At 39.0% G+C, this 26016-nt stretch overlaps 3 protein-coding genes across 5 annotated transcripts in view; 2 read left to right on the top strand and 1 right to left on the bottom strand.

Annotated features, from left to right (window-relative positions):
• Positions 1–11042, top strand: part of coro2aa (coronin 2Aa) — a 32975-nt gene extending 21933 nt beyond the window's left edge. The window contains 11 exon segments of the mRNA XM_029437671.1: positions 2285–2401; positions 3013–3162; positions 3648–3827; positions 4575–4691; positions 5882–5986; positions 6073–6169; positions 6892–6936; positions 6939–7003; positions 7135–7225; positions 7845–8095; positions 9888–11042. Coding sequence (XP_029293531.1) covers positions 2285–2401; positions 3013–3162; positions 3648–3827; positions 4575–4691; positions 5882–5986; positions 6073–6169; positions 6892–6936; positions 6939–7003; positions 7135–7225; positions 7845–8095; positions 9888–10028 — 1359 coding nt within the window. The 3' untranslated portion in view covers positions 10029–11042.
• Positions 11043–14678: 3636 nt separating this feature from the next.
• Positions 14679–21479, bottom strand: anp32b (acidic (leucine-rich) nuclear phosphoprotein 32 family, member B). 2 transcript variants are annotated; one of them, XM_029437878.1, is made up of 7 exons: positions 21128–21479; positions 18632–18781; positions 18410–18532; positions 17096–17288; positions 16550–16671; positions 16389–16455; positions 14679–15374 (listed from the first exon to the last, which is right to left on the bottom strand). In XM_029437878.1, exons 1-7 carry the CDS (start codon positions 21179–21181, stop codon positions 15295–15297), a joined length of 789 nt encoding a protein of 262 aa, XP_029293738.1. In that variant the 5' UTR covers positions 21182–21479; the 3' UTR covers positions 14679–15294. The 2 variants fall into 2 exon arrangements, with proteins under 2 accessions (XP_029293738.1, XP_029293658.1); XM_029437798.1 differs by having other exon boundaries at positions 14679–15377; positions 21128–21472.
• A 2099-nt stretch (positions 21480–23578) lies between these two features.
• On the top strand, positions 23579–25761 carry hemgn (hemogen). Of its 2 annotated transcripts, none has more exons than XM_029436839.1 (4): positions 23579–23752; positions 24051–24141; positions 24600–25198; positions 25315–25761. In XM_029436839.1, exons 1-4 carry the CDS (start codon positions 23689–23691, stop codon positions 25425–25427), a joined length of 867 nt encoding a protein of 288 aa, XP_029292699.1. In that variant the 5' UTR covers positions 23579–23688; the 3' UTR covers positions 25428–25761. The 2 variants fall into 2 exon arrangements, with proteins under 2 accessions (XP_029292699.1, XP_029292707.1); XM_029436847.1 differs by having other exon boundaries at positions 23580–23752; positions 24051–24129.
• Positions 25762–26016: the final 255 nt, after the last annotated feature.

Here is a 26016-nt window from a genome sequence, read left to right as displayed (position 1 = left end):
TAGGAGAAAGGTGCTGCTGCCACTGTTGTAAGAGTTTTGTAAAGTGAAGATGTCTACACACAACATTCCCCTCAATAGAGAGAGCTCGCCTCGAAGCAAGATGGCTTATGGTCTTTGTAGTTCTTCATAATTATTATACTGTTGCCAATGAGCATACTGCTTAAGGTTTCCTCCAGCTAGCTTCCTAGCAGGCATACAACAGGAGGAACATTTTACTCATAGCTGACATTAGCTTTGACAGCTGGCCAGTTTCACAAAAACAGTCAAGGTGTCAGTTCTCGTCAGAAGTGATGAATGGGAGCTGAGTTTTTCCTCCGCAAATGAAGTCGTGTTATTGGTTTAGTTTGTTTGTTTGTCTGCAGGAATACAGAAAACTATTTGCATGTTCAAGGAAGAAGCAATTAAATGTTGTAACGGAACTGAATCTCATTTTTTACTGTCGTTAACATTGCGACAGAGTAACTTTTTGTCTTTGGTAAAAAAAAAAAAGAGTGTTCAACATCGTTCATGGTTTCTCTTCGCTCCTGCACACACAGCACTCCTGGGAAAGACAGCTCTGCTCTCAGATTATAAATAGTACAGCAGTGGAGCCAAAATAAATACCAGGAAACCCACCGACTGCTGATTAACTTCAACCTAAACATTGCATGCATCCCATTATTCTCTATTATCTCCCCCACCGACCTTACCTTATTAATCAAGCGCTCTCCCAGACGTTATTTATGCATATTATCACATCCCACCGGTGGTTATCAGTAACAACAGTGATCCCTCAAATAAACTCAGCCAGACTTCTTCACTCATGTGCTGGTTAAATTTGCAGTCCAGCTGTAAATCTCCAGTCCGGAGCGATTCATCAAGCTGGACACATCTCCCTCCTTTCTCCCTCTCTCTGTCTGTCTCCAACTTTTAAATTGTCTCGGTGAATTATCACCACCCTCCTAGCATGGGCAGGAATTGCATACAAGCTCAGGAATGACATAACTCATCTTTCGACCTCCCTCTTCCCCTCCTTTCGCTGTCTCGAGGAGGTGAAACTTCCCCCCTCTGCCGCCCTTAACCTCCCATCGTTGTGCGTGCATTCACAGACTATTGTTCTGTGAAGAAAGTAGCTAACGCATGAATACAAGAGTGCCATCTTCTACTCGTGCATGTGTTTGGTTTGCTTGAAAGCACAAATAATGGTTACATCATCCTATGCAGACACACCTTACCTGCACAGTAATCTAGCCTGCAGGTGTGTTTGTGTCAGGAGGAAGATTCTGCTCGTACAAACTGCATAATTAGCAGACTTGTTGAGGCAGAAAATCTTCAGTAGAACTCAGTGTCCCTTGTAACAGGATCATGGAATACCAGGGTGTGTGTCAGAAACATTTTGTGTAATTCCACCTCCAGTTTGACTGCTTTTATCTTAATGTCATGAAGAGTTTGACTGCTTGCAAGGCGGGATGCTTGTATTCATCTGCACAGATTAGCCTGTCAAGTTTAGATATTTGTAAATTAGCTGGCTATCTGCCTTTTTAAAGCTGCACTAATCAATATTTTTATATTAAAGGGGAACTCTACCTATTTTATCAGTAAGTTTACAGGTTTTAGGGAGTACTACTGCATATGTGGAAACAGTTGTATGAAGTCTTTTGTGTCTCCAGAGGGAGCTGCGTGAAGGCTGAAGTATAAACGTTTGAAAATAAAAATCTCTGAGGGTTTGGAGTTACCTGACCTCTGTAATCCGCTCTTCATCCATGCTTGAGGCTAACGGCTCGCGGCTACATTAGCTGCTACTAGCATAACACACCCGAATCTCCGAGTGTACTGTTAGCATGTTGCATTGTGGGTAATGTAGGTGGCAGGTTTTGACAAAGAAGAAGAATGCATGCGATAAAAAAGACGATATCTCTGGTTCTGTTACATCGATTCTTATACTTTTTCCCCTTTTTAACTCTCCATCATGAGTCCGATTAGTCCGTCAGTTAGATTAGCTAGCATAAATGTGCCAGGTAACCAGTGGAGACTGTGCCAAGAAATAGTCCTGGCTATTAAAAAGTGAATTGATATTTGTCCAGCTTAAACAACCAATATATAATGTACTGGTGAGTTTTGGAGGTGCTGGTAGGCAGATTACCATTAGAAAGAGCCAGGCTAGCTGTTTTCCCCTGCTTCCAGTCTTTACGCTAAGCTAGCTAGCTACATATTTATCGTACAATCATGAGAGTGATATCAATCTTCTCTGCAAATTAGCGTATTTAACATGTGACCTGTAAACTAACAAATGTATGTGTATCAGACAGGTAAATTGGATCCTCACCACCCCCGAGTATCGGGCCACAGGGGCAACGTGTTGGACGTCAAATGGAATCCCTTCAACGACTATTGCATCGCCTCCTGCTCTGAGGACACCACGGTTTGTACACACGCACACGCACACAAAGTACAAATAGTTCACTGATGTTGTTATCATTTCCTTGCATTATGAGCATGTAGAAACAGGGACATGATTTTATTGCCTTGCTGTTTGGCCTTCAAAGAAGAACTAGAAGTCATTCCACACATTCTTCAGGTCTGACCCGGCAGAGGAAAAACCCATGTACACAGAAAGAGAGAGGCTTTAGGACTATTTTGTAAAAAGTGTGTCATTTATTTTAAGTATTTAGTGGGCTCTGGATTATTTCTGTAATGGCTATTTTTCATAGATTAAGAGGCATTAAGTGCACAGATTGTTTGTTTCTGTGTTTGTGTTTTAAAGAGGTGGCGGAAGTATTCAGATCCTTTACGCTGTAAATGTTGTTTTGTATGCAAAATATTAATTTGTAAAGTAACTAGTAACTAAAGCTGTCAAATAACACAATATTTAGAAAGTAGCATGAAAACAAAAGACTCAAGTAAAGAACAAGTACTTTCAATTTGTACAGTACTTGAGTAAATGTTCTTAGTTATACATTCCACTTCTGTGTGTTTATAAATGATGTGGTTGTGTGGTTGTGTGTGTGTGTGTGTGTGTGTGTGTGGCTGCAGGTGAAAGTGTGGGAAATCCCTCCTCATGGCGTGCTGAAGAACCTCACAGCACCGTGGAAGGAGCTTCAGGGTCACAGCCGCAGAGTGGGCCTCATTGAGTGGCACCCGACTGCTAACAACATCCTCTTCAGTACGGCCTATGACTACAAGGTAATGCAAACATGCACACGCACACAGTAAAAATAACTACATATTCTGTAAGCAATTGTGTATTACAATGCAGCCAATCAGGTCATAGCTGTTTGTAGCAGCCAGGTTTATTTTACTTAATCATGATGAAGATAAAGATCGCTCACATTGGAGCTGCAGCCCACTGATTGTCTGACCTGAAAAGATTTTATGTCGCTGTATTGTACACGCTTATATTGCATCTACCCCTCTTTACGACAGCAGTGTTGTTGCCTTTGAATGTGGGAACAGATATAAACATGTTTTGCCTTTTAGACATGATCAGTCAACCGACTGAAGTCGAGTCGAAACAAAACGAGTCTTGAACCACTTTTACATCTAAAATAAACAATATTTCAGAACTTTTTAGTGGAATATATTTATTTAGCTCAATAAAACCTTCTATCTGAACCTCCTTCAATAAGTGAAACTAAAGATCCAAGCCCTCGTTTCTTTGACACCTGCAGGTGATGATCTGGAACCTGGACTGTCCAGAGCAGGTGATAAAGAACCCCGTACGGACAATCAGCCACCACACAGACGTCGTCCTCTCCATGTCTTTCAACACGGACGGCAGCCTCTTCGCCTCCACATGCAAGGACAAGAAGGTCCGAATCATAGAGCCACGCTCAGGAAACCTACTGCAGGTGATACTTTGTGTGTGTGTGTGTGTGTGTGTATGTGACAGTGACAATTCTGTAGTTACATTTGAGAGTGCTCTTATTTTGAAAGGCAGTTAATATGTCACTGCAAATAAAACGTGTACAAACACAGGAATACATCTGTATTTACTTTAGATATTGAAAGAAATGTGTAAAATGCTCATTATTTTATTTATTTTATTAGTTTTAGGGATTTGGTTGCATTATTATCAGCTCATTCGTATTTTCTCTCAAACTTTCTCATCACATCACTTTTACTGGAAGCCCTCATTTACTTTAAACTGCAATGAAGACACTGATGAAACTGTTGGAGACTTGGGGGCATAAAATCTGGGTTAAATTAATACGTTTCTTTTTTTTAAAAAAGATATCTTTCAGTGAAAGTCAATAAAACCAAAAAAACATGAGTCTTAGTCGCCAATAATTGCACGAGTGGGAGTTTCCTGCTCCTTTCCCCCTTCCCAGGCGCTCATCCAGCACCACACAGCCAAAACTGACACCTCTGGCCCGGGCAGGCCGACAGCATAACTCCACAGACCTCTGTGTCACCAGCCAATGACTCACTCCTTCACCTGCCAAACAAGCTCACGTGGACACATAACAAACATTACATCACAATTCTGTAGTGTTAAAACTACCATTATTACTCAATACCTTTTTTATATTACTTTAAAAAAACTTGATACTAAATGTTTAGTATGCTTGATGCTTTGTTTGATGTTGTGTTCGCAGGAAGCCAACTGTAAGAACCACAAAGCCAGCAAGGTGCTGTTCCTGGGTAACATGAAGATGCTCTTCACATCTGGCACTTCACGCTGGAACGACCGGCAGTTTGCTCTGTGGGATCAGGTGAGAGACAGGAAGAGTTGAAATCATCTCAACCCGAAGGTCCATTTCTTAGCTTTTTCAACGCTTTCATGCGCATGTTAATCAGCAAATTGTCAGCTGGACCAGGTGTCAATATGTGGAGTTTCTCTCACGTGATGACACATACAATCACTCGTCATCAGGTGACAGGAGCTCCATACTAAGGTCGTGTGGCGACTCATGAACCTGCTCCGTTCACTGATGAAGACTAAATGATGAGATATATGAAAAAGCTAGAAAGTGGATCTTTGAGTTTAGATACTTTTGTTACAGATGCTGTTTCTGTGATGAAGAATGAACTTGTTGTAGCTGCTGAATATCCTTTTTAAGTTGTTTTACTGTTTTCTACACATAATCACTCATTTATAGTCAAAACAGGATTTTTTTCAATTTATTAGTTACTGAATATGAAGTACATGTCTTCTTTATTTATCCGCAAAAGATTAAAAAACGTTTTTACCCACAACAGAAAAAGTAGGGCTGCAACTGATAACCTAAGATCCAGATGTCCGATGACTAGAATCCTTCATCCGGTTAAAATGTATAATTAAAAACAACCAAGATCTAAAGGGGATACAACACCATGACAGGCGAACACATTTTACCTTGAATAAAATTACAAGGTTTGAAAATTGTTGGAAACATTTGGGATAATGTAAGTACACAACTCAACAAAATATACATTTATTATTTATTAAAAGTTGCATATTACACCTTTTTTTTAAGACAAAAGGTGAGGGGAAGTATGTTGGACATAATGCACTTTGGGAGGTTTGGGTTCAACAACTCATTGGTTCATCTGTTTTGTTCCAAACTTGTGAATCAAATAACTGTAGAAAGACAAACATGTAGTGCTCTTCCCATCCTGTGATCTCATGGCTAACACACACTGCTCCACATGAAGTGGAAACTCTCTCGCTAGCACAGCTCTGCCATCTAGTGGACAAACGGGTGAACTTTGGTGTGTTTTGATGTGTGAGAGTGTGTCGTGGGTGGAAGATTATAGCCCGAGGCACGGATTAGGGATTGAGCCCTCAGGGTTTTTAATTCAGCACTGGAGAGTGCTTCTTATGCAGAAGTGGATTTCAATGAGTGTTTTGATATTTGGCAATGTTGTCCATGTTACTGGTGCTTAAATGTTTGTTCTTTTTTTGTTTTGTGTGTGTTTGTAGGATGATCTGTCTGTGCCTTTGTTGGAAGAGAACCTGGACGGTTCGTCAGGAGTCCTTTTCCCTTTCTACGACCCCGACACACACATGCTCTACCTTGCTGGGAAGGTGTGTCTCTGAAAGCAACTATAAAGTGTTTATACACAAAGTACTTAAAATATTATTGTTATTAAGACTTCTCTCGTGTCTGTCAGGGCGACGGAAATATGAGGTACTATGAGATCAGCTCGGAAAAACCGTATATCCACTACCTTACAGAGTACCGCTCGCACCTACCTCAGAAAGGAATGGGTAAGAAACACACACACACACACACACAGGCACTATACGTTTTTTAATGATATCGGTATCTTGGACGTCTAATTTAACTATTTTCATACATAGTGTGTAAAATGTGGTTGTTTGGAAACTCCTCCTGCCTTCTGGGTGCATTGACTCTCTTGCACGTGTAAGCAAAGCTGCTGTGCAAATAAGCCGGCAATATTTGAATAGCCAAACCAGCTGGTCAAGGTGAAGTCGTAGATCCTGTGAAGTGATACGCAGACGTGCATGTGTTGACGTTATAGACTTTAAACTCAAAACAAGGATATTTTTTTGATGGAAGAACTTTAGAAGTAGTTTTAGATGTTGCTCATTTATTATGGATCTGAACAGCAACAGCTCTTTACTGTTGAGTTACAGAAATATGACCCACTGTTCCACCTTCCACACACTCAACATGTAATATATGTATCGATAGATTAGACATTGAGGTCATGTTAAAAAATACTCCAGTTTCAACTAAGTATAATAATGACTTTATTAATTTGAGTCTGATCTTGGTGGGTGTCGTCCTGCTTTGCCACCTTTTGATTTTTTCAATATGAACATACATGTGCACTTGTTAAAGGGCTTTTTAACACTTTTGAATTTTGCAAAATTAGCGTTACACTCTTTCTTGTCGAGCCATAATGTAGTTACAGTGACAGTAACAGAGTAAAACTGTCTCGGTCCGTGTGTGTGTCTTCCTGCAGGCGTGATGCCAAAGAGAGGTCTGGATGTGAGCTCCTGTGAGGTATTCGGTTCTACAAACTGGTGACAATCAAGAGTCTCATCGAGCCTCTTTCTATGATCGTGCCACGCAGGGTGAGAGCACATCGTCTCACACAAACCACGGGGAGATGTATAGAAGAGATCTCCTTTACTGAATAGATAGATATGAATATATACGATTAATGGATAGAATACGACTGAATGTACTGTGTGTGTGTCTCTAGTCGGAGTCGTACCAAGAAGACCTCTATCCAATGACGGCTGGTAACAAGCCTGCTTTGTCTGCAGAGGAGTGGCTCAGCGGCATCGATAAAGGTCAGACTTAATGTGTGTGTGTGTGTGTGTGGGACGTTTGTGTATGTTGGCGAGGTGCTGGGGGATTTACAGGTCTGGTGCAGAACTGCTCCAAACTAAATCATAATCAGTTAAAAAAAGAAAACATAAGTTTGGCTGCGTGGACTCAAGATCACAATGAGAGTATTTCTTTGGTATTGAATGCATGCAAAATATGTAATATAATAATATGTAGAATAAACATGATGACGATTCACATACTGTATGTTTGTTTCATTTTCTTTATCATTGATTTGAACATGTGTTTTTTTAAAGATAATTTAAAGACGATACAATAGCCATAGCCATAATCTCATGTATTAACTATAATCTTTATTTGTAATGTTTTGCCATACAATAGGTGTATTTTGCGTCAGTTTTTCACTGTTATAGGTTTATAGCTTCTAATCTAACAATAGTAATTCCTTACCTGTGTGTTCATCCTTCACTTCAGCATTTAAAGTAAAAGTACTTCAGCAAACGTAATGTTGTAGCTGGTTATGGTAGGGGTGACTTGAACTCCTTTTTATATACTCTCAGGTCGTTTGTGCTGTTCAGGATCCTTCAGCTCATCTTCCAACTGTCTCTCTTCGTCTTCTAGGGCCGGTGCTGATGTCTCTGAAGCCTGGAAGTCAAGTAGCAGAGTCGTATTCAGAGATGAGCAAAGGGCAGGGAAACACACTGGACACGCGACGCTCTCAGAGCAGACCAGGCATGCTGCAGCTGGATAACATTCAGGACCGACTGGGAACCAAAGAGGACAGCGGCAATACAGAGGACGACAGGAGTCGGACACCCGTCAGCAACGGAGAAGACTTCGGACTTTGCTCTACGCCCAGGACAGAGAATGAGGTACTGGGGGATCGAGTTTATATCCTGCAGTTTGTACAATAGTCTAAAAACCATGTCAAGGCTATTTATTTACAGTGCTGGACTTTGCTTTACAGGTCAAGTACGTATTTGTACTTGAGTACACACTTGAGTATTTCCCTTTTTTATGAAGCTTTCTACTTTTACTCTAATACGTCTCAGAGACAAATATTTTACAGTTGTTCCTCTTGGATCAGCTGTAAAATGCTTCGTCACAAAGCTGAAAACACTGTTTTTCAACAAAGCTACAAACATATGATGCATTGCTGTAGATTAAAGTAGCCAACAGTATATAAAGGAGTTAGAAACATATACAGCAGTAATATACAGCTATATAAATGCCATTTAAAATGCATCATGCACATACGTAATACTATACTAATCGTATAGAATAGTAAAACACTGACGGGGAACATTTGACGGCACAATCAATACTTTTACTTTTCATACTTTAAGTACCTTTTTACTATAAAACTTGCATACTTTTACTTTGAAGTCCAACAGAAGAATAAGAAATCTTCTGTATTGTTCAGAGACTGAGATAAAGATGTTTTCTACTGTGACTGACACATTTAAAGAAATCTAATCAAACCGAGTCGTCACTTTGAATCATGTTCGGTTTAGCAGTAAATAAAACTATGAATTTGATGTACCTGTGCACCAATCAGGGAAGGGTCGCCTCTATGTGGCCTGAGAGACAAAACCTGGGGGGAAATATAATACGTACTTGTACCAGCTGCTGCTCAAAAAGCTTAAGGATAAAGCTGCTGATCTTCTATATTTTTGTTATTGACAATAAATCCCATGAAAAGACCAAAACCAACATTGAAGTAATCCTACTTAAGTATTGTCTCTGCATCCAGAGACTCAAATATCTGATTTCTTCTGTGTCCATTGGCATCTAAAAACATGTGTATATGTGCTCTTTAATTACAACAAACACAGGTGCTATAGTTTATTTTGTGTCACCTAATTACTCCTGTGATGTTTGCTAAAGACGACAGCGCGCAGCAGTTTCAGGGTATAGCTTTTTCCCTTTTTTAAAAAGTGAAACTATATATTTTTCAATAGGAATCAATGGCTCGGTGCAGACAGGTTAGGGAAGTCAGGAAGTATTAGGAGGTCTTTTCACGGGATATGTTGCATTCTCATAAATACCCTTAAATATTGCAGAGTACTCTGATAATCAGAAGTGACCTAGATTAACACATGAACATCATCCGGATTATGGCAGCCTAACAGTACGGAGGACTAAAGCTACCATTATAATAAATAAATGGCTCAATAAATAAATAACTAAGATAATAAAGAAGAAAATATATTTAAAAAGCCTCAATTATCAAATAAATGTGCAGGTTAATTTAATTAGATTTAATAGAAAGACAAATATTTATTTATTTGACCAATTCATTATTTTTGTATTCATTTATTTATTTGTATTTAATTAATTACAAATTCATTATTTTTGTTTTAATTAATTCATTTGTATTTAATTATTTACAAATTCATTATTTTCTGTTTTTAAATTTGTTTCTTTTTTTATTTATTAATTTCCTTATTTCTTCTTTTTTTTATCTACTGCATTTATTAATCCTTATGTACAGTAAGTTAGGGGGCATTTGTTATTTAATTAAGGCTTTTATTTATTCATTTTTTACTTTATTATTTTATTATTTTATTTAATTATTTTATTTATTTATTTATTATAATGACAGCTTTGGTCCTCCAAAAACTAAATAAATTCCAATATATTGTGCGTGTGTTTTGTCCACAGCTGCGTCTGAAGTTCCACAAGCAACAGGAGGAGATCAGACGGTTGAGGGAGCTCCTCAACCAGAGGGACGTGCGCGTCAAACAGCTGGAGCTGGAGATTAAGAACGTCAAAAACTCCCAGTCTCACCAGAGCTCACTTTAAGACTTGCCCGACCCACGGAGTCACTTTCACCCCCTCGTGGAACACGTGCATTACTGTACAAACTTACTAACCCCATCTTCAAACCACCTTCTTCAGGTCCTGACTCACCTCTTATCCTTTATTACTCACTGCACACGGGTGATTTCAACCACAACTTTGTGTTTTCTTTTCATTTGTGAGTTCCACACACGGTGCTCATATTCTTAGTTCATGTACATACACTCAAACACTGAGTCTCACCCAGCTGTAACACAGTTTAAAACTCTTTGCACCTGTTGACCTTTACCCCCTTTTCTTTTGTACGCTTCACAGCTATGCAAGTTTATTGTAATTTTTAGCTTTTTTTATGCTCTTTGTAGCTGACAGATAAAAAAAAGGATGTCTGTGCCTGTCTTGACTGAATGAAGTGGCCGTCTGCGTGATGTGAAAGCCGACGACCTGTGTGATTGTTCGATAACGCTGAATTTATTTTCTATGCCTGGTGATTGTTTTTTTTTCTTCCAATATTTAAACTACTGTAAGTGGATATGGCTGCGGTGTTTTAACGTGTGTGTGCTTGAATGAGAGCGACCTAGATGAATGACAATATCAGGATCCCATGTGCTGTTGCGTTTCGCTAAAAGCTGTTTTTATCTTTTAACTTTTGAATGTCTGGAATATTGGTGACTAATCGATCAGTTTCACAGCAGCTATATTGTAAGCCAATTCTGTAACTGATGCCATGTACCAGTTTTTAATTTTTATATTTATTTTAAAATACAGTCAAAGGAAAAAATACGATTGAATCGAGTACTTGAATTCGCCATCGTACTGTTGCAAAATACAGCATGCAAACTGTTTTTAAAACCTGCTACAAGCCTGCTATCATTTGTCCTGATGAGGAGTCACTGTGAACGAGTTCAAAGCCATTGTACAGCTGGAGTCCTGCACCACTTCTGGGAGAGTTTGTTCCACTAGCTTTCAGTTCTGAATGTATTTTCCTTTTATTGCTCTCTGTAAAAACCTGAAACATGACTCTGGGGTTTCTTATTCGTATTTTAAGCTGAAAGAGTATTCGATACTGCAGTGGGTAGTACATTCTGCCCACCTCAGTGATAAAGAGTGATGGCGCAAGTTAAGGTATGATCATCTATATTGTGAGATGAAATTTGTCTACCATCAGATAATTTTGACCTTTTTACACCGTGGTACGGATACCTTTAGTATCTCAGCTCTATTATATAAAAAAGAAAATTGTGATTTATTTAATTTACTGGATAAAACGACTGGTTATTTTATTCATATACAGTTTCTCAGTATAGGTTTAATATATTTTCTGCTAAATGTAACATGATTTATATTGATATTACAATGTAAAATAAGATAAAAGTAATAGGATTTTGTTTTATAGTGCAAGCAAGACCTGTAGTTGTTGAATGCTAACAAAGTCATTATTGAGCTCGACAGTTAATTTGCTTGTTCTGGAGTTTTAAACGGTTTTCATTTGTAGATTTAATTTAAAAGTAAGTGGACATTAAACAGATTATTTTTGTCAACTGCTGTTGCCAAGGTCAAGAATTAATGTCGAGTTCAATTTGAAGGCTAACGGGGGATGATGCATCCTAATACAGATGTGTAGATTTGTAGATCCCAGTATGATGTTTCAGCTTTGAAAGAAACCCTCTGTGTGGAATGACAAAGTCTGGATGAGGCTAGTGGAAGAGAACTCACCAGGGAGGCGGGTCTTCATCTCTTAATATGAACATTTTACTTACACGTGACGGGGAACTCCTCAGTGTTTTTAAATGCTTAGCTGTGACGATCCGTTAATGCAAAGACTGCAATAACTGTAAATACATTTACAGTTAGCAAAGTCCACCCTCATGGCGTATAGAAATGTGTTTTTCCTCAAGGAACTTCTGAATGGTGTACATAGTGTTGTCGGATCAGTGTCTCAAATTGTGTTGCTTTCAGAATTTAAACATTCCCTTGTTCTCCATGTTGAGAGGAACGATTCTCATAAATATGCATAGATGTTACAATACAGCTGTTGATCCTAAGATAACTTGGATACAGCACAAATGATCATGCACTTGTAACACATGGATACTGCACACACATGCAGACATGCTGACCTCAACACAATTGTGAACATTTTGGCCTCTGGCTGGCTTTTATCCAGGAGCAGCATCGCCCGGTCATTGTGACCTCTAACCCCCACTGCTGGACAAGTCTCAACACATTCCCACAGTGTACTGTTGTTGTTGCTCAAGAGCTGATTGGATCACATCACAACTGTTGAAGGGTTAGGGTTAGTTGCGTCCATGTTTCCCTTTTTTTTTAATCATTTATTTTTCTTCCAAAAAAACAATTTTATTTGTATTTTTATAAAGTTTCTGTTTGAAAATGCAAATGAAAAAGCATTAAGAAAATCTGCCAACATTGTACATTTAAAGAACAATCGTTGGTTAGCTTGGGGATTCAATGCTTGATGCGGTTTAAACCACAAATAAATATCTGTAGCTAAATAACAAAGCAGCTGCCAGTCACTGTTTTATGGTGACTGAACCTTTCACTCCCCGTGTGACCACAAACTATGGAACCTCAAAATCTTCAATATATTAAAAAATAAAATGTGTAATAAAAATACAATTATTGAAAGAATTATTAAAACCTCACTTCAGAATTGTAACATTTTATTTCATCATTCATTTTCATAATAACTACATGTTATTGGACATCATTTTTATTTAATTATAGACATTTTAAAATTGCGTTTTTCCTGAGAACACATTTCATGTCGAGTTTTATTTCATAAAGGCTTAGTGATACAAGTTGAATAATGTCCTCTGTCTTCTTTACGTCTGTTTAACTGCTCTAACTAAAAAAGATGCTAATCGTTGCATTATGGGAAATGTAAGAAGCAGCAGGATATTCCTCTTTTATGAGTTCATAAGCTTCATTTAAACTGCTCGAGTACCCCTTTAAACTTTTGATTTATTGAATTTGATTCCATGTTATGGTGAAAATGACACTATTTCAAAGCAACATGGACGCTACAAAGATGTGTAGTATTTTATTGCTCAGAGCGTTTAAAAAAAAACAGTAAAATAAACTTTATCTGACTTGCTATCAGGGTTAATGCTAATAAATATATTTTTAGGATACTCTGTGGACAGCAACCACAGTTACAACCCAAAACCACATTACAAATTACATGTGAGCAAAAATTGCCAACATTTCTGCGTAATACTCTGCAAGTCGTGTATCAAAGTTTTCGCCGACTTGAGAGCGTTCATTTTTCTGATTATTCTGACACCACATGAATGCAGCATATGACACTAAAACATCACAATAATGACTTCACTGCCGGCTAGATCAATAAATACCATATCTTTTGATATGTGTGCTGCACCAGTGTCAGTCAGGCCTCATTTGACTATAATTTAAATGTCCACTTGTTATACATTAGTTTGAATTATTAACAATAAGCAGTGTGGAGTTATTTTATGAATGAATCATCACAATGGTGTGGCACAGTGATGATTGTTTTACTATTAGATGGATCATCATTCTGTTGCTCTATTATGAATGTGGCCAATTCCAAAACATCTCAACAAGCCAAATGAGAACAACAATATCAATCCTTTCCAGAGACTTCTCGGTATCAAAGCATGCACACTCTGGCAGCCTTTACGTTATACTGGAGCAATAATGTAGCTGCAGAGTCGACTGTAGCATTCACTGTCTGGACATGTCTGATTTAATAAAACCATTTCATTAAAGGGTTGTTGCTGGGTTCGTATGACCTCACTGTGCCTGGTCTAGATGCATTTTTTCTTTTAATATAGTTTCGAAAACAATATTAATCACATACAATATAATTTGAACATTTCTGGGGAGTCTCTTCTCTCCCTAAAAAAATAAATTGAAGTTAAAAAACATTTCACTCCAAGGCTCAAACACATTCATATGTAAGCAGAGTAAGCTATTTCTGTTACAAAATCAACAGCGCTGGAGCTTGATCAGTTAACTATTGACTATTTGGAGTCTCTCAGGCTGCAACATGTGGACAGCAAACATTTTTCATCTCGACATGATTGTCTGGCTTAAAATTCCAAAAATGGGCTCTAAAAGAAGCAGCAGCCTGGAGAAGATCAGCAGCCTTTAACTCTTTTAAAAACAAATTACAGTTCCTCGGAAGCACAGTAATGCAGTTTATCTGCTCTTGTTGGGCAGTATGTTAAAAAAATAAAGGCGTCACAGGCCAGTGCTCTCTATCTCGGGGTCACATTACTGTTTCTGTAGAGTGAACAATATTGTTTTACACACTACAGACGACAAGCTGCTGCAGCATTAACCTTGTTTGGGAAAACGCTGTCTTAAAACAATACTCACATGCCCATATGTCAAGTTATTGGTCACTTTAAACTACAACTGGTTCCCAACATGGGGTTCAGGACCCCCCAAGAAGTCACAAGAAAAGGGTAATTGATTGATTAACAAGATAGGAAAGAGGAAAACTTGTCTCGTATTTTTGCACACACACACCTTATTTTTCTGTCGATCATTATCAGTGCAGAGAACATGTTGACAGAACAATAATAGTAATGGCCGTCATAACTTTACAATAACTTTAGGACACCAGAAAATCAAGGCAGGACGAGAGAAAAAGCACAAAATGTTAACATTTTATTTACAAAGTTGTTTTTTTGTCATACAGAAAGTAAAAATGTAGCTACAACCTTGATTTGTGCAACAGGCGGCCACACTAAAAATCATGGCTCGCTGGTTGCACAGCTATAGCAATAATTTTATTGGGAAAAATAAGGGAAAGAAAAAAAAAATAAAACAATAAAAGACAAATGAGAAACAATAAACCCAACAACAAAAAATTATTCATCCAACAAAATATTAAAAGCACAGACCCAAAACTAGATACCAGTCCCAAAGTCCTCACACGGGAATACATAAAGAGGGATCAACAGTGAAATCGTGGAATGCTGAGTGCTGGGCTGCCTGAGAACCTCGGGGCCGTGGGGCGGGTGAAGTGGAGGGTGTTGGGTGGCTCTCAGTTCCATTGGGGGGGAGGGGGGGGGAGAGAAAAAAAGGGGCGGCAGCTCCACTCGGCCCACCCATCCGGTACAGTCTTGCCCCATAAAAAGAGCTCAGAGCTGGGGGGGGTAGACGTGGATTACAAAGGCGGTGCGAGTTGTAGGAGGGCGGACGTTCGGGTTTGTGGGGGAGGAAGGGTAACTCGGTAGGCTCTCGTTTTTCAGTTTTGCTCTTAATCGTCGTCTTCATCATCGTCATCGTCGTCTTCATCCTCTGGTTCTCGCTTTCTCTTCTCGCCTTTCACAGTTTCTGCTTCTGGGGGCAAAGAGGAAATCCGTGTCATGTGATGTCATCGAGTGCCAAGACCACAAAAAAATTGAAATTTGCGAAACAGTGAATACAGATCTATTAATTAATTAACATTCATTTATTGATAAGTATTACAAACAACTTAAATCTTTAAGCATTATCAAAACACATCCTCTAATGGGATCTTAGGGAGAGTGTGCAGTGTTTAAGAATGGGCAGGATCATGTGTCGCTGTCACTACAACAGATAATGTTGCACGATTAAGAGCTGAAAATAAAAGTGTCAGATATGCATCTTCAGTCCTGACATGTTTCAGGATTTAACCGGCCCTTCCCCAGCTCAGATGTGTTACACTCACAAGCTTTGTTTTTTATGCCTGATGCGATCAACATTCCTCGTACCGTTTGAGTATATTTGATCCAAGAATAATGTCTTATTTGAATTATACTACGAGTGGTTAGTAATGTGTAGGTGTGGAATGTGATAAGACCCTGTGAACTCCCCTGCACAGAGCGTCATCACTTAACAGAACCACCAGCAGGTGTCATATTATTCCTCATATACATGCACTCACCATTCTATGCACACATTTCTTTAATTTAATTCTGCAGTTTATATACACATATATAAACACTGTCCCTTCCAGGCCATGCAGCCGCAGTTTACGCACATGTGACAACCGCCCTTTGATTACTTTAAAAACAACAATAAGCTAAAATGGTCCTTTGCAGAATTATTTCCCACAGATATAAAATGTTGAATTCATACAAAGATTTTTTTGACATACTTTTAAGTATTTCCGCTCCCCGTCTGCAGTATTCATTGCAACGACAGTTCTTTGCCTTACAGTACAAGGCAGAGGACATAAAAACACAAACCAATTCTTTGCCTTGTGCAGAGTCTGGAGTTGTGATGTGATGTTGTACTTATACTACTTTACGACGTTTTAAGGTGCTCTGGGTTTAAATTCATTTTTGATATGCGAAGGGGGCTGTGTTCAAACTACAGAGTACATACCGTCTTCATCGTCATCCTCATCGTCATCCTCATCATCCACTTCTCCCTCCTGACCAAAGTCTTCCTCCTATGTGAACAAAATACAAGTTAAAACCGAAGCATCCAAAAATGACTTTCTGCCGAATACTCTCGTCATGTTTTAAAAAAATATATATTATTACCTCATCTTCTGCGCTGACCTCATCATCCTCTTCTCCTTCTACCTCCTCTTCGTCTTCCTCCTCGTCTTCTTCCTCGTCTTCCTCCTCCTCCTCTCCGTCCTCATCTTCCTCCTCCTCTCCCTCTGCAATACGAAAGAGACGACAGTCAGTCGACCACACACAAATTGGAATCATGCTGCAGCCAAAGTCCAACCGTTATAAACTCCATGTTCAGTTGAGGCCGTTCATTAAATGGTGTTCCTGCAGCCCGAAGGCAAACTCTCAGAATTTAATTTAAGAACAATTTTCCGTCCAATTTCTCCGCTATCCGGATCTGTGACGTTAATGCGAAAGGAATTTAAATAGATGTTAGCAATTATTTGGAGATTTTAAAATGCAACGTCAGAATTTCTTACCTTTGAAAGGTTGATTGGAGACGTTTTAATACCAATTAAGGCCTTATTTTTAGATAAATTGCCTCAATGCCCTTTAAGACTTTTTAATTTTTCCAGCTATTCCAGACATACAGATGTCGTAGATCTCTGAGGTATTGGAAGAACGTCTCACCTTCATCGTCATCGTCATCGGCGCCTTCTCCGTCCACCTCTCCGTCAGAGTCAGAGGCTTCCCTGTCCTCCAGGTCATAACCATCCAGGTAGGTGAGCTGTGGCAGCAGCTTGAACACACTCTCTCTGTAGTCGTTCAGGTTTGTCACTTCACAGTTGAACAGGTCCAAACTCTTCAGGTTATCCAGCTTTTTCTGTTGATCAAGAAGCAGTGAAGTCCGGTGATGAGAGACTGCTGCATGTCACGTCAACTTAAGGCTACTGGATTGCTGATGTGTGTGTGTGTGTGTGTGTGTGTGTGTGTGTGTGTGTGTGTGTGTGTGTGTGTGTGTGTATTGAGCATAAGGTCGGTGATATGTGTTGTAAAATGTGTCAACCGGTGGATATTTTTTGTATACCAGTTGAGTTGAGCATGCCTTTAATTAGGACCGGTGATTTGGAGAAACTCAAATATCACAATATTTATCAAATACGTCAATGCGACGATATTGTAGGGTTGACTATCGATGCTTTCACAAGATATCTACAGAATATATAATATATAATGACTAAGTGGGTAAAGCTAAATAATAGAACAGCTAGACTAGTCTGGTGACTTCAGAATATTACATCATTTCACTGTTGTGCAGCCTTTCAAACGAGGCCACATGACATTTATGACATCCAAAATCTAAGTTCAATATGTATCGATATATTGCCCAGCCCCACCGTCCATCTCTGGTTGCATTAGGACGCTGCTTGCAGAACTCCTTTAAAGCAATGCTGGATTAGAAGATTTCTTCCATTATGATTCGCCAGGTTCTTCATTCTCTGGATTAGAGAATTCATTTCTCAACTGAATAACCACAAAATCAGCCTTCTTGCACCCCTAACTAGAAGAATCATGTACGCAGTTTGCTCCAAGGTCTCCTGTACGAATTTCCATATAATAATCATCATGTTTGAAATTCCTCTAAGTAGGTATTAAATACATGTGCATATAATAAGGAGGATCTCTCCTGAACTGTTTTCAGGGTTAGTTCCAGTATATGAGAGACAGTAACAACACAAAATATGCAGAAAGCAGTGCTGAAATTAAAAATGTATGCGTTTTCTGTATGCTGTTAATTAACTGCAATCACATTTATATTAATACATTTGTGTGCAAAACCAGATTTTGTATAATTATTAAGAATGCTTTGTCTAGTTGCATTAACACGAGACAACAAAGCACAATGTCTGCACCGACCTAACACTGAGTATACACAGTCTGTAGGCATGCAGATGGCTGTGTGTGGTGTCAGAGTGTTGCTTCCAACATATAGGAAACGCATACCAACGGTTCCAATGTGCTGATGTCTTTCAATTTGTTTCCACTCAGGTTTAGATGTGTGAGGTTGGGTAGTTTCTCTGCTAAAACATCAAGGCCGCCGTTGATTCTGTTGTCACTCAACTCCAGCTGAAAGGTGGTAGAAGGAAATGTTATTCCAGCTGACACTTTGTCATAATTCATAATTTTACATGGTGAAACGAAGGTGGTGAAACATATTTTTTTTACCTTTTTGAGTTTTCCTAGTTTAGGCAGGCTGGAGACTGACATTAAGACAACATTTATCAAACTGAGGAACTCCAGGTTGACAAACTCAGCTGTGAGACCTTCAATTTTCCCTTCCACTGATCGACAATTGTCAAGGACAAGTTCTCGTACCTGAAATGTAGAAAAGGTATAATATCACATTAAGAATGTCGTCTCTGCGGTTTTGTGCATTTTGTTAAACTATACTTAGTAGTGATCAAACATAATTTATTCTTAAAAAACTAAACAAATTCATGATATTTCATATATAAACTATTTTATAAACTCCTTTCTATACAAAACAATGAGAGAGACAGAAAACAAGCTTTGCAAACAACATAATATTTTTTAATAATGGGATGTTGTTGTTAAGCCAAATGCTCCATGCTTTGTGCAAAGTAATTAAAAATGTATTTACTGTAAGATATTAGAAAAACAAGTCTGAAGGCGGAGTTAGTTTGAGTCTGTTAAAAGCTAACACTGGTTGCGCAATTCAGTGTTGGGACAAAAAAGGTTGCAAAAAAAAAAAGTTGTTGTCAAACGTCAAAGATCACGATTTCTCAAGTAAAACCTGCGAAACTGCGTCTCCATCTAAAAACACTTGTGTGCTTAATTCATCCAGCCACGACTGCTCGTGTAATTATTTCATTGTAAACGAGGAAGAGCAAAGCAGTAGCTTCCCGTGTGCCCTGCTGATTCAGTCACTAATGACAAATGCAATGATTTTTACTGAGCTAGCTTGCTACAAGCTAACTACAAGCTAGCCATTGCCCCTTTTAAACGCTGCCGTGCAGTAGAGGAGCAGCTACAGCGGTCTGTCTGCCCGCCATTAGCCAACCCAACAGCAACGGAAAGGATTGCGAATACACCCTTAGTAAAGAGTTTCTTTTTTTTCTCTCTCGATAAAACAGCGTTCATTTGGGAAGTGGAATATTCCTAGTCGTCGCGCGAACGACCGTTATTGCCAGTTGGTTACAGTTTGGTACATCGTCGTTTCAGGTCGAAGGAAATATATTGAGAACGGAAATTTAGTAAAAACAAAGATGGAGACAGTTCCTTTCTCCCAGAGCTTCAAAGACGACAGAATGACAACATGGCGATTCCTGAGATACAGTATGCAGTTCTCTGAACACTTCAATGGCAAAAAAAAAAAGTGCTGTTTAGAAATAATTAGTATCCTTTCTTACACGTTACAGAAGTGATTTTTTTCGATGTTAAATTAGTTTTTATTTCATTGCATGAGTCGAGAGGAAACGTCGACCGTCGAGTTTTTGTCTGCCCACGCATCAAGCGAGGTGCACCGGATCTCCGTGTCATTCAAGCAGGCTGGCTCGGTTCATGAAGCCGCTGGCCAACAAATCGACCCGTTTAGTAGCAAATAACGTCGAGTTTAGCTTTACTAGCTATTACTGTACGAATCGTGGTTGTTTTTGACGTTTTAGGTTTACAACTGGATATATTTTCGTTGTCTTTGACCAGTGGAGCGAATGGGGGGTGATGTGGCGGGAACAAAAACACTAAGTTAGGTGGCTGCTCACCAGACTTCATTAAATAAATATGCAATATGCACACGAGTAGATGCAATGATATGAAAGGGTAACGTAGCTGCTGTACAAGTGTGCAAGCTATTCTTTGTGTTAGGCTGCACACTCCCTTTAAAAAAAAAAAAAAAAAAAACTTGGATAGACAGCCTAAACGTGTCTTTAAACAATTAATTTTAACAGTAATAGTTGACTATTTGTTACGGTTTGTGTAAATATCAACCGGTTAGAGTAACAGTGGCTTAACGTTAAGTGGTCAAGGTATGGATGACTCGTGAATCAAGTGACTGTTTTTTGTTGTCGCTGCTGAATCTGGTCCATTTGATATTATCATCATTTCAAGACATTAAAACTCGTGATCGGTAATGGCTCGTTTGAATGTAACAAAAACTACATTTGTAGCACGGACGCCTTAGAGTTGTAAGAACATTTGTGGTGGAAAAAAAGCGCCCCATTTTTAGCAGTTATGCTAGCAGCAAACATGGCTACCAAGGTCTGTATAAAATATACCGCTCTGTGAATGCCAAAACGCGGCGCAGGAAGCAAATTTCCTAATATATCAGCGTAAAAAGAAGTTTTAGTAATTGTGGTACAACGGTGGAGTCGAGCTGAATCGTGTGTGCACCAAGGAGGCTGCGAAACGGTTAAACCACTGCAATAATGCCAGCAAGCTGGGGGGAATCGCCGTTTCAAAGTAACGATTGAATATAGCTTTTCTCCTCTCGTTGCCCCTATACGCCCAATCCAGAACAGTATAAAGGATTAAGCTTGTTGTGCGAGTGTTTTCCGCCCTATTATAAACGAGAAACAACCTAAAGCCCATGTGGTCACCATTACGTTAGCCACACAGGTCACTCGCAAAGCAAAAAAAAGTAGCAAGCAGCTAGCAAAAGGCTAGCCAGAAAACTAAGGGTTGGTTTTAAAAAGCACGACTCACATCAGACGGTGTCCTGTTTCTTAGCTCCAAGTGGATCCTCTTTTTCATGTCCATCGTGCCCTATGAAAGTAAAACTTTTCTCTCTTGGGTTTTGGTGGGATCTTCAGTCCAAAGGCAGAGATGCCCTAATGGAGGGAGAATATAGGACTGTATAATGAACTGAGCCAAACGCTAAGTTAGTCGGAGAGAGGAGAAACCATGGAGGGAAACGGGACTGAAACAAAATATATGCTCAACAGCGCCATCTGCGTCCAGAAACGCCCATCGCCTCCATGAAGGCATTGCAGTCACAAAACATGACGCTGCCCCAAAACAGTGCTATGGTGCAATTTATTTCTGCAAGGAAAGAACTGTACTATGTTTTAGTGAAGACAGGAGCCCTTTGTCTTTAAAGTCAGTTTTATTAAATGATGGAAAGCAGATTAAAAATGTGTACATGTAACGCAAAGTGGTATTTAAGCAATTACACATCGACAAAGTAGGTCAAATGGTCAACTTTGTTTATCTATCTAACTTAATGTTTCATAGCTTGGAAACATGTCCACGTTTGATATATGTATACTGTTATTGTTTCACAGTCAATGTGTAAATGAGTTGATTTATCTAACGTTATAAAGAAATCATTTTTTGATTAATACTAAAAACCTGTTGCCTTCCTTTGTTTGGCAATTTCATTATTGTAATTGTTGATGAATTTGTATCCTTGTTACCATTTGGTTCAATAAAGTGCATAATAGATAAAACTGTGTTGTACTTTTGGTTCATAAATGCCAGATTCATTTAACCGTTTGGACACACTGCCAGAAAGGAGGGGGGGTGTGTGTGTGTTTGGTTTGCAGTAAAGAGAGCATTGTATATGCACATGGAGAGCAGGGGCTCCCCCTCCAACCCCACCCCCTTTACTTCCTGAGACACCAGAGCCCTCAAGCAGAAGTCTACTGAGGGAAGGAAATGTTGATTTTTTATGAATTAAAAATATTATTAAGCAGTTATATTCAGGATTTTGGTAGAATGATGCATATGTTTTTTAAGGTTAGTTAGTTAGTAATAAAGATTTAACACAAATTGACATTGGATTCAGGATATAGACTTCACTGTTCGGGACATATTTTCAAAATAGTCTTGAGCCTTACGCAAGTTATACGTACTAAATATATATATATCAACTTTTTTAAATCAGTGTTCAGTATTTGAACATGTACACCAGAAGATGCCACTGTAATATCTGCGTTGACGTTCCTTAAATATGAGTTGCATTGTGCAACAGTAGGGGTGTGAGTGACAGCCCTTTGTGCGTGTGTAACAGTAATACTGATAATCTGTCATCGGGAAAGATGTGCATTCTTGGAAGGAGTCCACTCTTGTGTCTGTTATCAGCTGAGGAGTTAAGTGTGCTCTCTCGGCCAGCTGGGAGTCACATTGATAATTGATGTGCTGCTAAATATTCAAGATAGTTTGTGTCAGTTTTCGTTTGAATCTAACAATGGGACAGTTTGTTAATCGCAGTCAGTGTATAATTGAATTGTGCATGAGCACATTTTCCACTGCAACTTGTCTGTAGCCATATGTTCATCCATAAAGAACATACTACAAGAGACACATGTATTTACATCTCACGATCTCGCAAGTGCATACATTTCAAGAAGCTCCTTGAATTTAACCAAGAGACCCTCAACATGTCCTCCACAGTGCTGGAGGCAATTGGCAGATGAGTGTTATTTACTGTGCTGGACGGCTTCTTTCTCTGAGTGGCTCAAACACACACATCAGGGCTCAATGTGCTGTGAGAAGATTGAGAACACACCCCAACTGAGCAGCTGTCTGAGATAAGATGGGTATGCCCTTACTCCTGTTAAAGACAGGGTTTCGTGCTCGGTCTCAGGCTATCTGATGGCTTTTCAACACCGAGTCCACCCAGAGTACTTATATACTTATATACTTTTCTTATAAAGCAATATATTGCTTTATAAGAAAAAGAATAAAGACAGTTTTCTTTATTGGGGAATGTTGTTATTTATGCAGAAAGCAACACAGGGCTTTGGTATATTAACTCCTTTATATCATATTCAGAAGTTAATTCAAGTCTAGACCTGTTTTGTGCCAGCCAACAATATTAGGCAATTTAGACATTGAATAATTGTCTATAAAAATTCAGTCAAAGTTGTGCCAATGCTAAGCAACAGCACGTTTCAGCTTCTCTGTCAGCTGCTGACTTGCACATAAACATGCACGCAAAACCGAAGAGCCTTTTTCATTTTGTAGTATGTTTACTAGTTTAATTAAGACACCATTTCAGTCCAATAAGCAATAATTAAATGTATTAACATCCTTTATCCCTATCTGCCCTCACACCATTTACTCCAGTCCCTTTTTTTTCTCTGTGCCAACTGCTCCGGCTTTACAAATATGATAAGACCAAAGCTGCAAGAACTCTTCCAGCACTTTGGTAATGGTTAACCAGATAATTTATTTAGGGGTGGGAGTAGACAACAGTCAGAAGTTACTCTTCTTTTCTGTGCTTGCCTGCAAATGAGTTGAATTCATTCATAGCAGGACTCAGAATGGAGGAGACGTTGCAACAAGAGAAACAAGAGTTGGAATATAAACATTTGAATGAGGAACAAGGTAACTTTTGACATTTACTTCTCTTCTTCTGAAGTACTTCAGTATTTCCACACTAGAAAGTTGAGTAAGTTATTCATTTGCATACAGTGTGGTGTCTTTCGGTGAACTCAGACAGAGACTTTAACAGCTGAGCTGCTGTTACAACAAATGAGAGACATGTTTAGTTTTTCTGTCAGCAAACCACATCTTTATATACGCCATCAGTCAACCACATTTGCTGGTCATGCGTAAAAAAACACTGCTCTGTATGTCTTTGATCTCGTACTCTCATTGTTAGCATGGTTTCTCTGTTTTATAGGTGGGATCCGTCGCCGATTGCGGGACAGGGATCTTCTGAGGAAGAGAAAAGCTGAAGCAGAAGCGAAGGAGACTAACGAGTGGGTTTTGGGGTAAATTTATACAAAGGCACAGCCAATGTTAGTGCAGTGACCTACATTTACAGCTACGTTCACTTGGAGTAACCGTCATAGGATTAGCAGTGCAGACAAAATCTTCAGTATTTACAAGTGTAATGATACAGTAAATAATGGTTTAAATGCAATGGAGAGTAAAAAACGTTTTAGCATCAGCTAGATATGCTTTAGTAGGGCTTAAGTAACAACACTTTATAAAACACTGTACTTCACAATGCGCGGTTAAATCGTTATCAGCACTCCAGCTGCTTATCACTCCTCTGCTTTATATTGAATATGTAGCAAGAGGAAACCAAAGGTTGCTTGTGTGTTTCTATTGACACCCCGGATCCAGGTCAAGGACTTTGTACTATTAGCTTTGCAAAAGTGTTGCAAAGATCTGTATCATTGTCGACTGTTGTTGAGGGTTGATTACAATTGTTGTTCTCTCTCAGGATGGAGAGCCAGAGGAAAAGACCCAGGGCTGAGAGTGGCACAAAGAGGAGAGGGAGGCCCAAGAAGAGCGAGCCGGAGAAATCTGTCACTCAGGAGGAGGAGGAGGCAGGACCTCGGGATGCTCCTGCAGTAGCGGAGGTGCCTGTACCTGCTGAGGCTATCCCAGATCAAACACCATCTGTACTTGATGTGGAATCAAAACCTTCATCTGCCCTTGCTTCCCCTGCTGCTCTGCCAGTGTTTGGATCTATCCAAAAGCCCATCTTTGTTCCTACTCTGACTCCTCCGGCTCCAGTTATCCCGACTCCAGCCCTTTTTTCACCCACAGCTCCATCCCCCAACAAAGTCCTCGATACGGCTCCAATCCCTGTCCAAGATTCGGCTCCAGCTCTAGAAGATGTTCCATTCCCAGTCCCAGTCCTAATCCAAGCCCCTTTTTCAGTTTCAGCTGCTGCCCCTCCCGCAGCCCCTCCCCAGGTGGAGACCCTCTTCACAGAGTCACAAGGCAAGGAGGGCCATGAGCAGGTCTGGATTGAGGACTTGGGCCCAGAGGAGGAGGCAGACAGCTCTCCATCTCCAAACAAAAGAGCTGATGACGGTAATAAAAAGGAAATTCAGACTGGAAAAATAAACGTTTGAAACATTGCTTTGTTGAATAGGTTTTAATTTATCTTAACATTAACTGTATCCTGTATTTTTGTCTTTTCATTTTAGATTTGATTGAGACACCGTCGATTGACGTACCTGAACAAAACGAAATGTTCTCAATTCCAACCTTGTCCTCGACACCTCCTCCACAAAAATATTTCTCAGGGAATTCATTCTAATTCTTTCACTTTTCAGACGCTGCCTCGGCTCAGAACGTATCTGAGGATTATTTTGGTTAGTGTGCAGCCTGTTGGTGAAAGAGTACAAACATATTGAGCATTGCTTATTTGACAAATGTATGAATTTAAACCAAACCTGTATGCTTATTTATTCTGGTTTTTACTTTATGAAGCTCACAAATTGTATTTTGTATTTTGCATTTAAACAGCTATTTTTGCCTGATTGTATTTCAAAGCATTGGTATAAATCACTGGTTATGATGTATTTTGGATTTACATGATAGCATTTTGTAAAAGTTGTTTTCCACCTAATAAATTACACTGCTTACAATCATCTGACTGTGGTCATTATTATTATTATTATTATTATTATTATTATTATTATTATTATTATTATTATTATTATTATTATTATTATTATTATGTGATAAATAAAAGACCAAAATTAACTATCCTACAAAATGGGTGAAGACAGAAATACTGGTGTCTCTTATGAGACTGTCATACATTTATATATATATATATATATATATATATATATATATATATTTTTTTTTTTTTTTTTTTTTTTTTCCGAGGATTCTGCTTT

Source organism: Cottoperca gobio, chromosome 1, assembly GCF_900634415.1.
Source record: "Cottoperca gobio chromosome 1, fCotGob3.1, whole genome shotgun sequence".
Lineage (NCBI taxonomy): Eukaryota > Metazoa > Chordata > Actinopteri > Perciformes > Bovichtidae > Cottoperca > Cottoperca gobio.
Note: the sequence above shows the minus strand (reverse complement) of the source record. Positions and strands in the feature narration are given on the sequence as shown.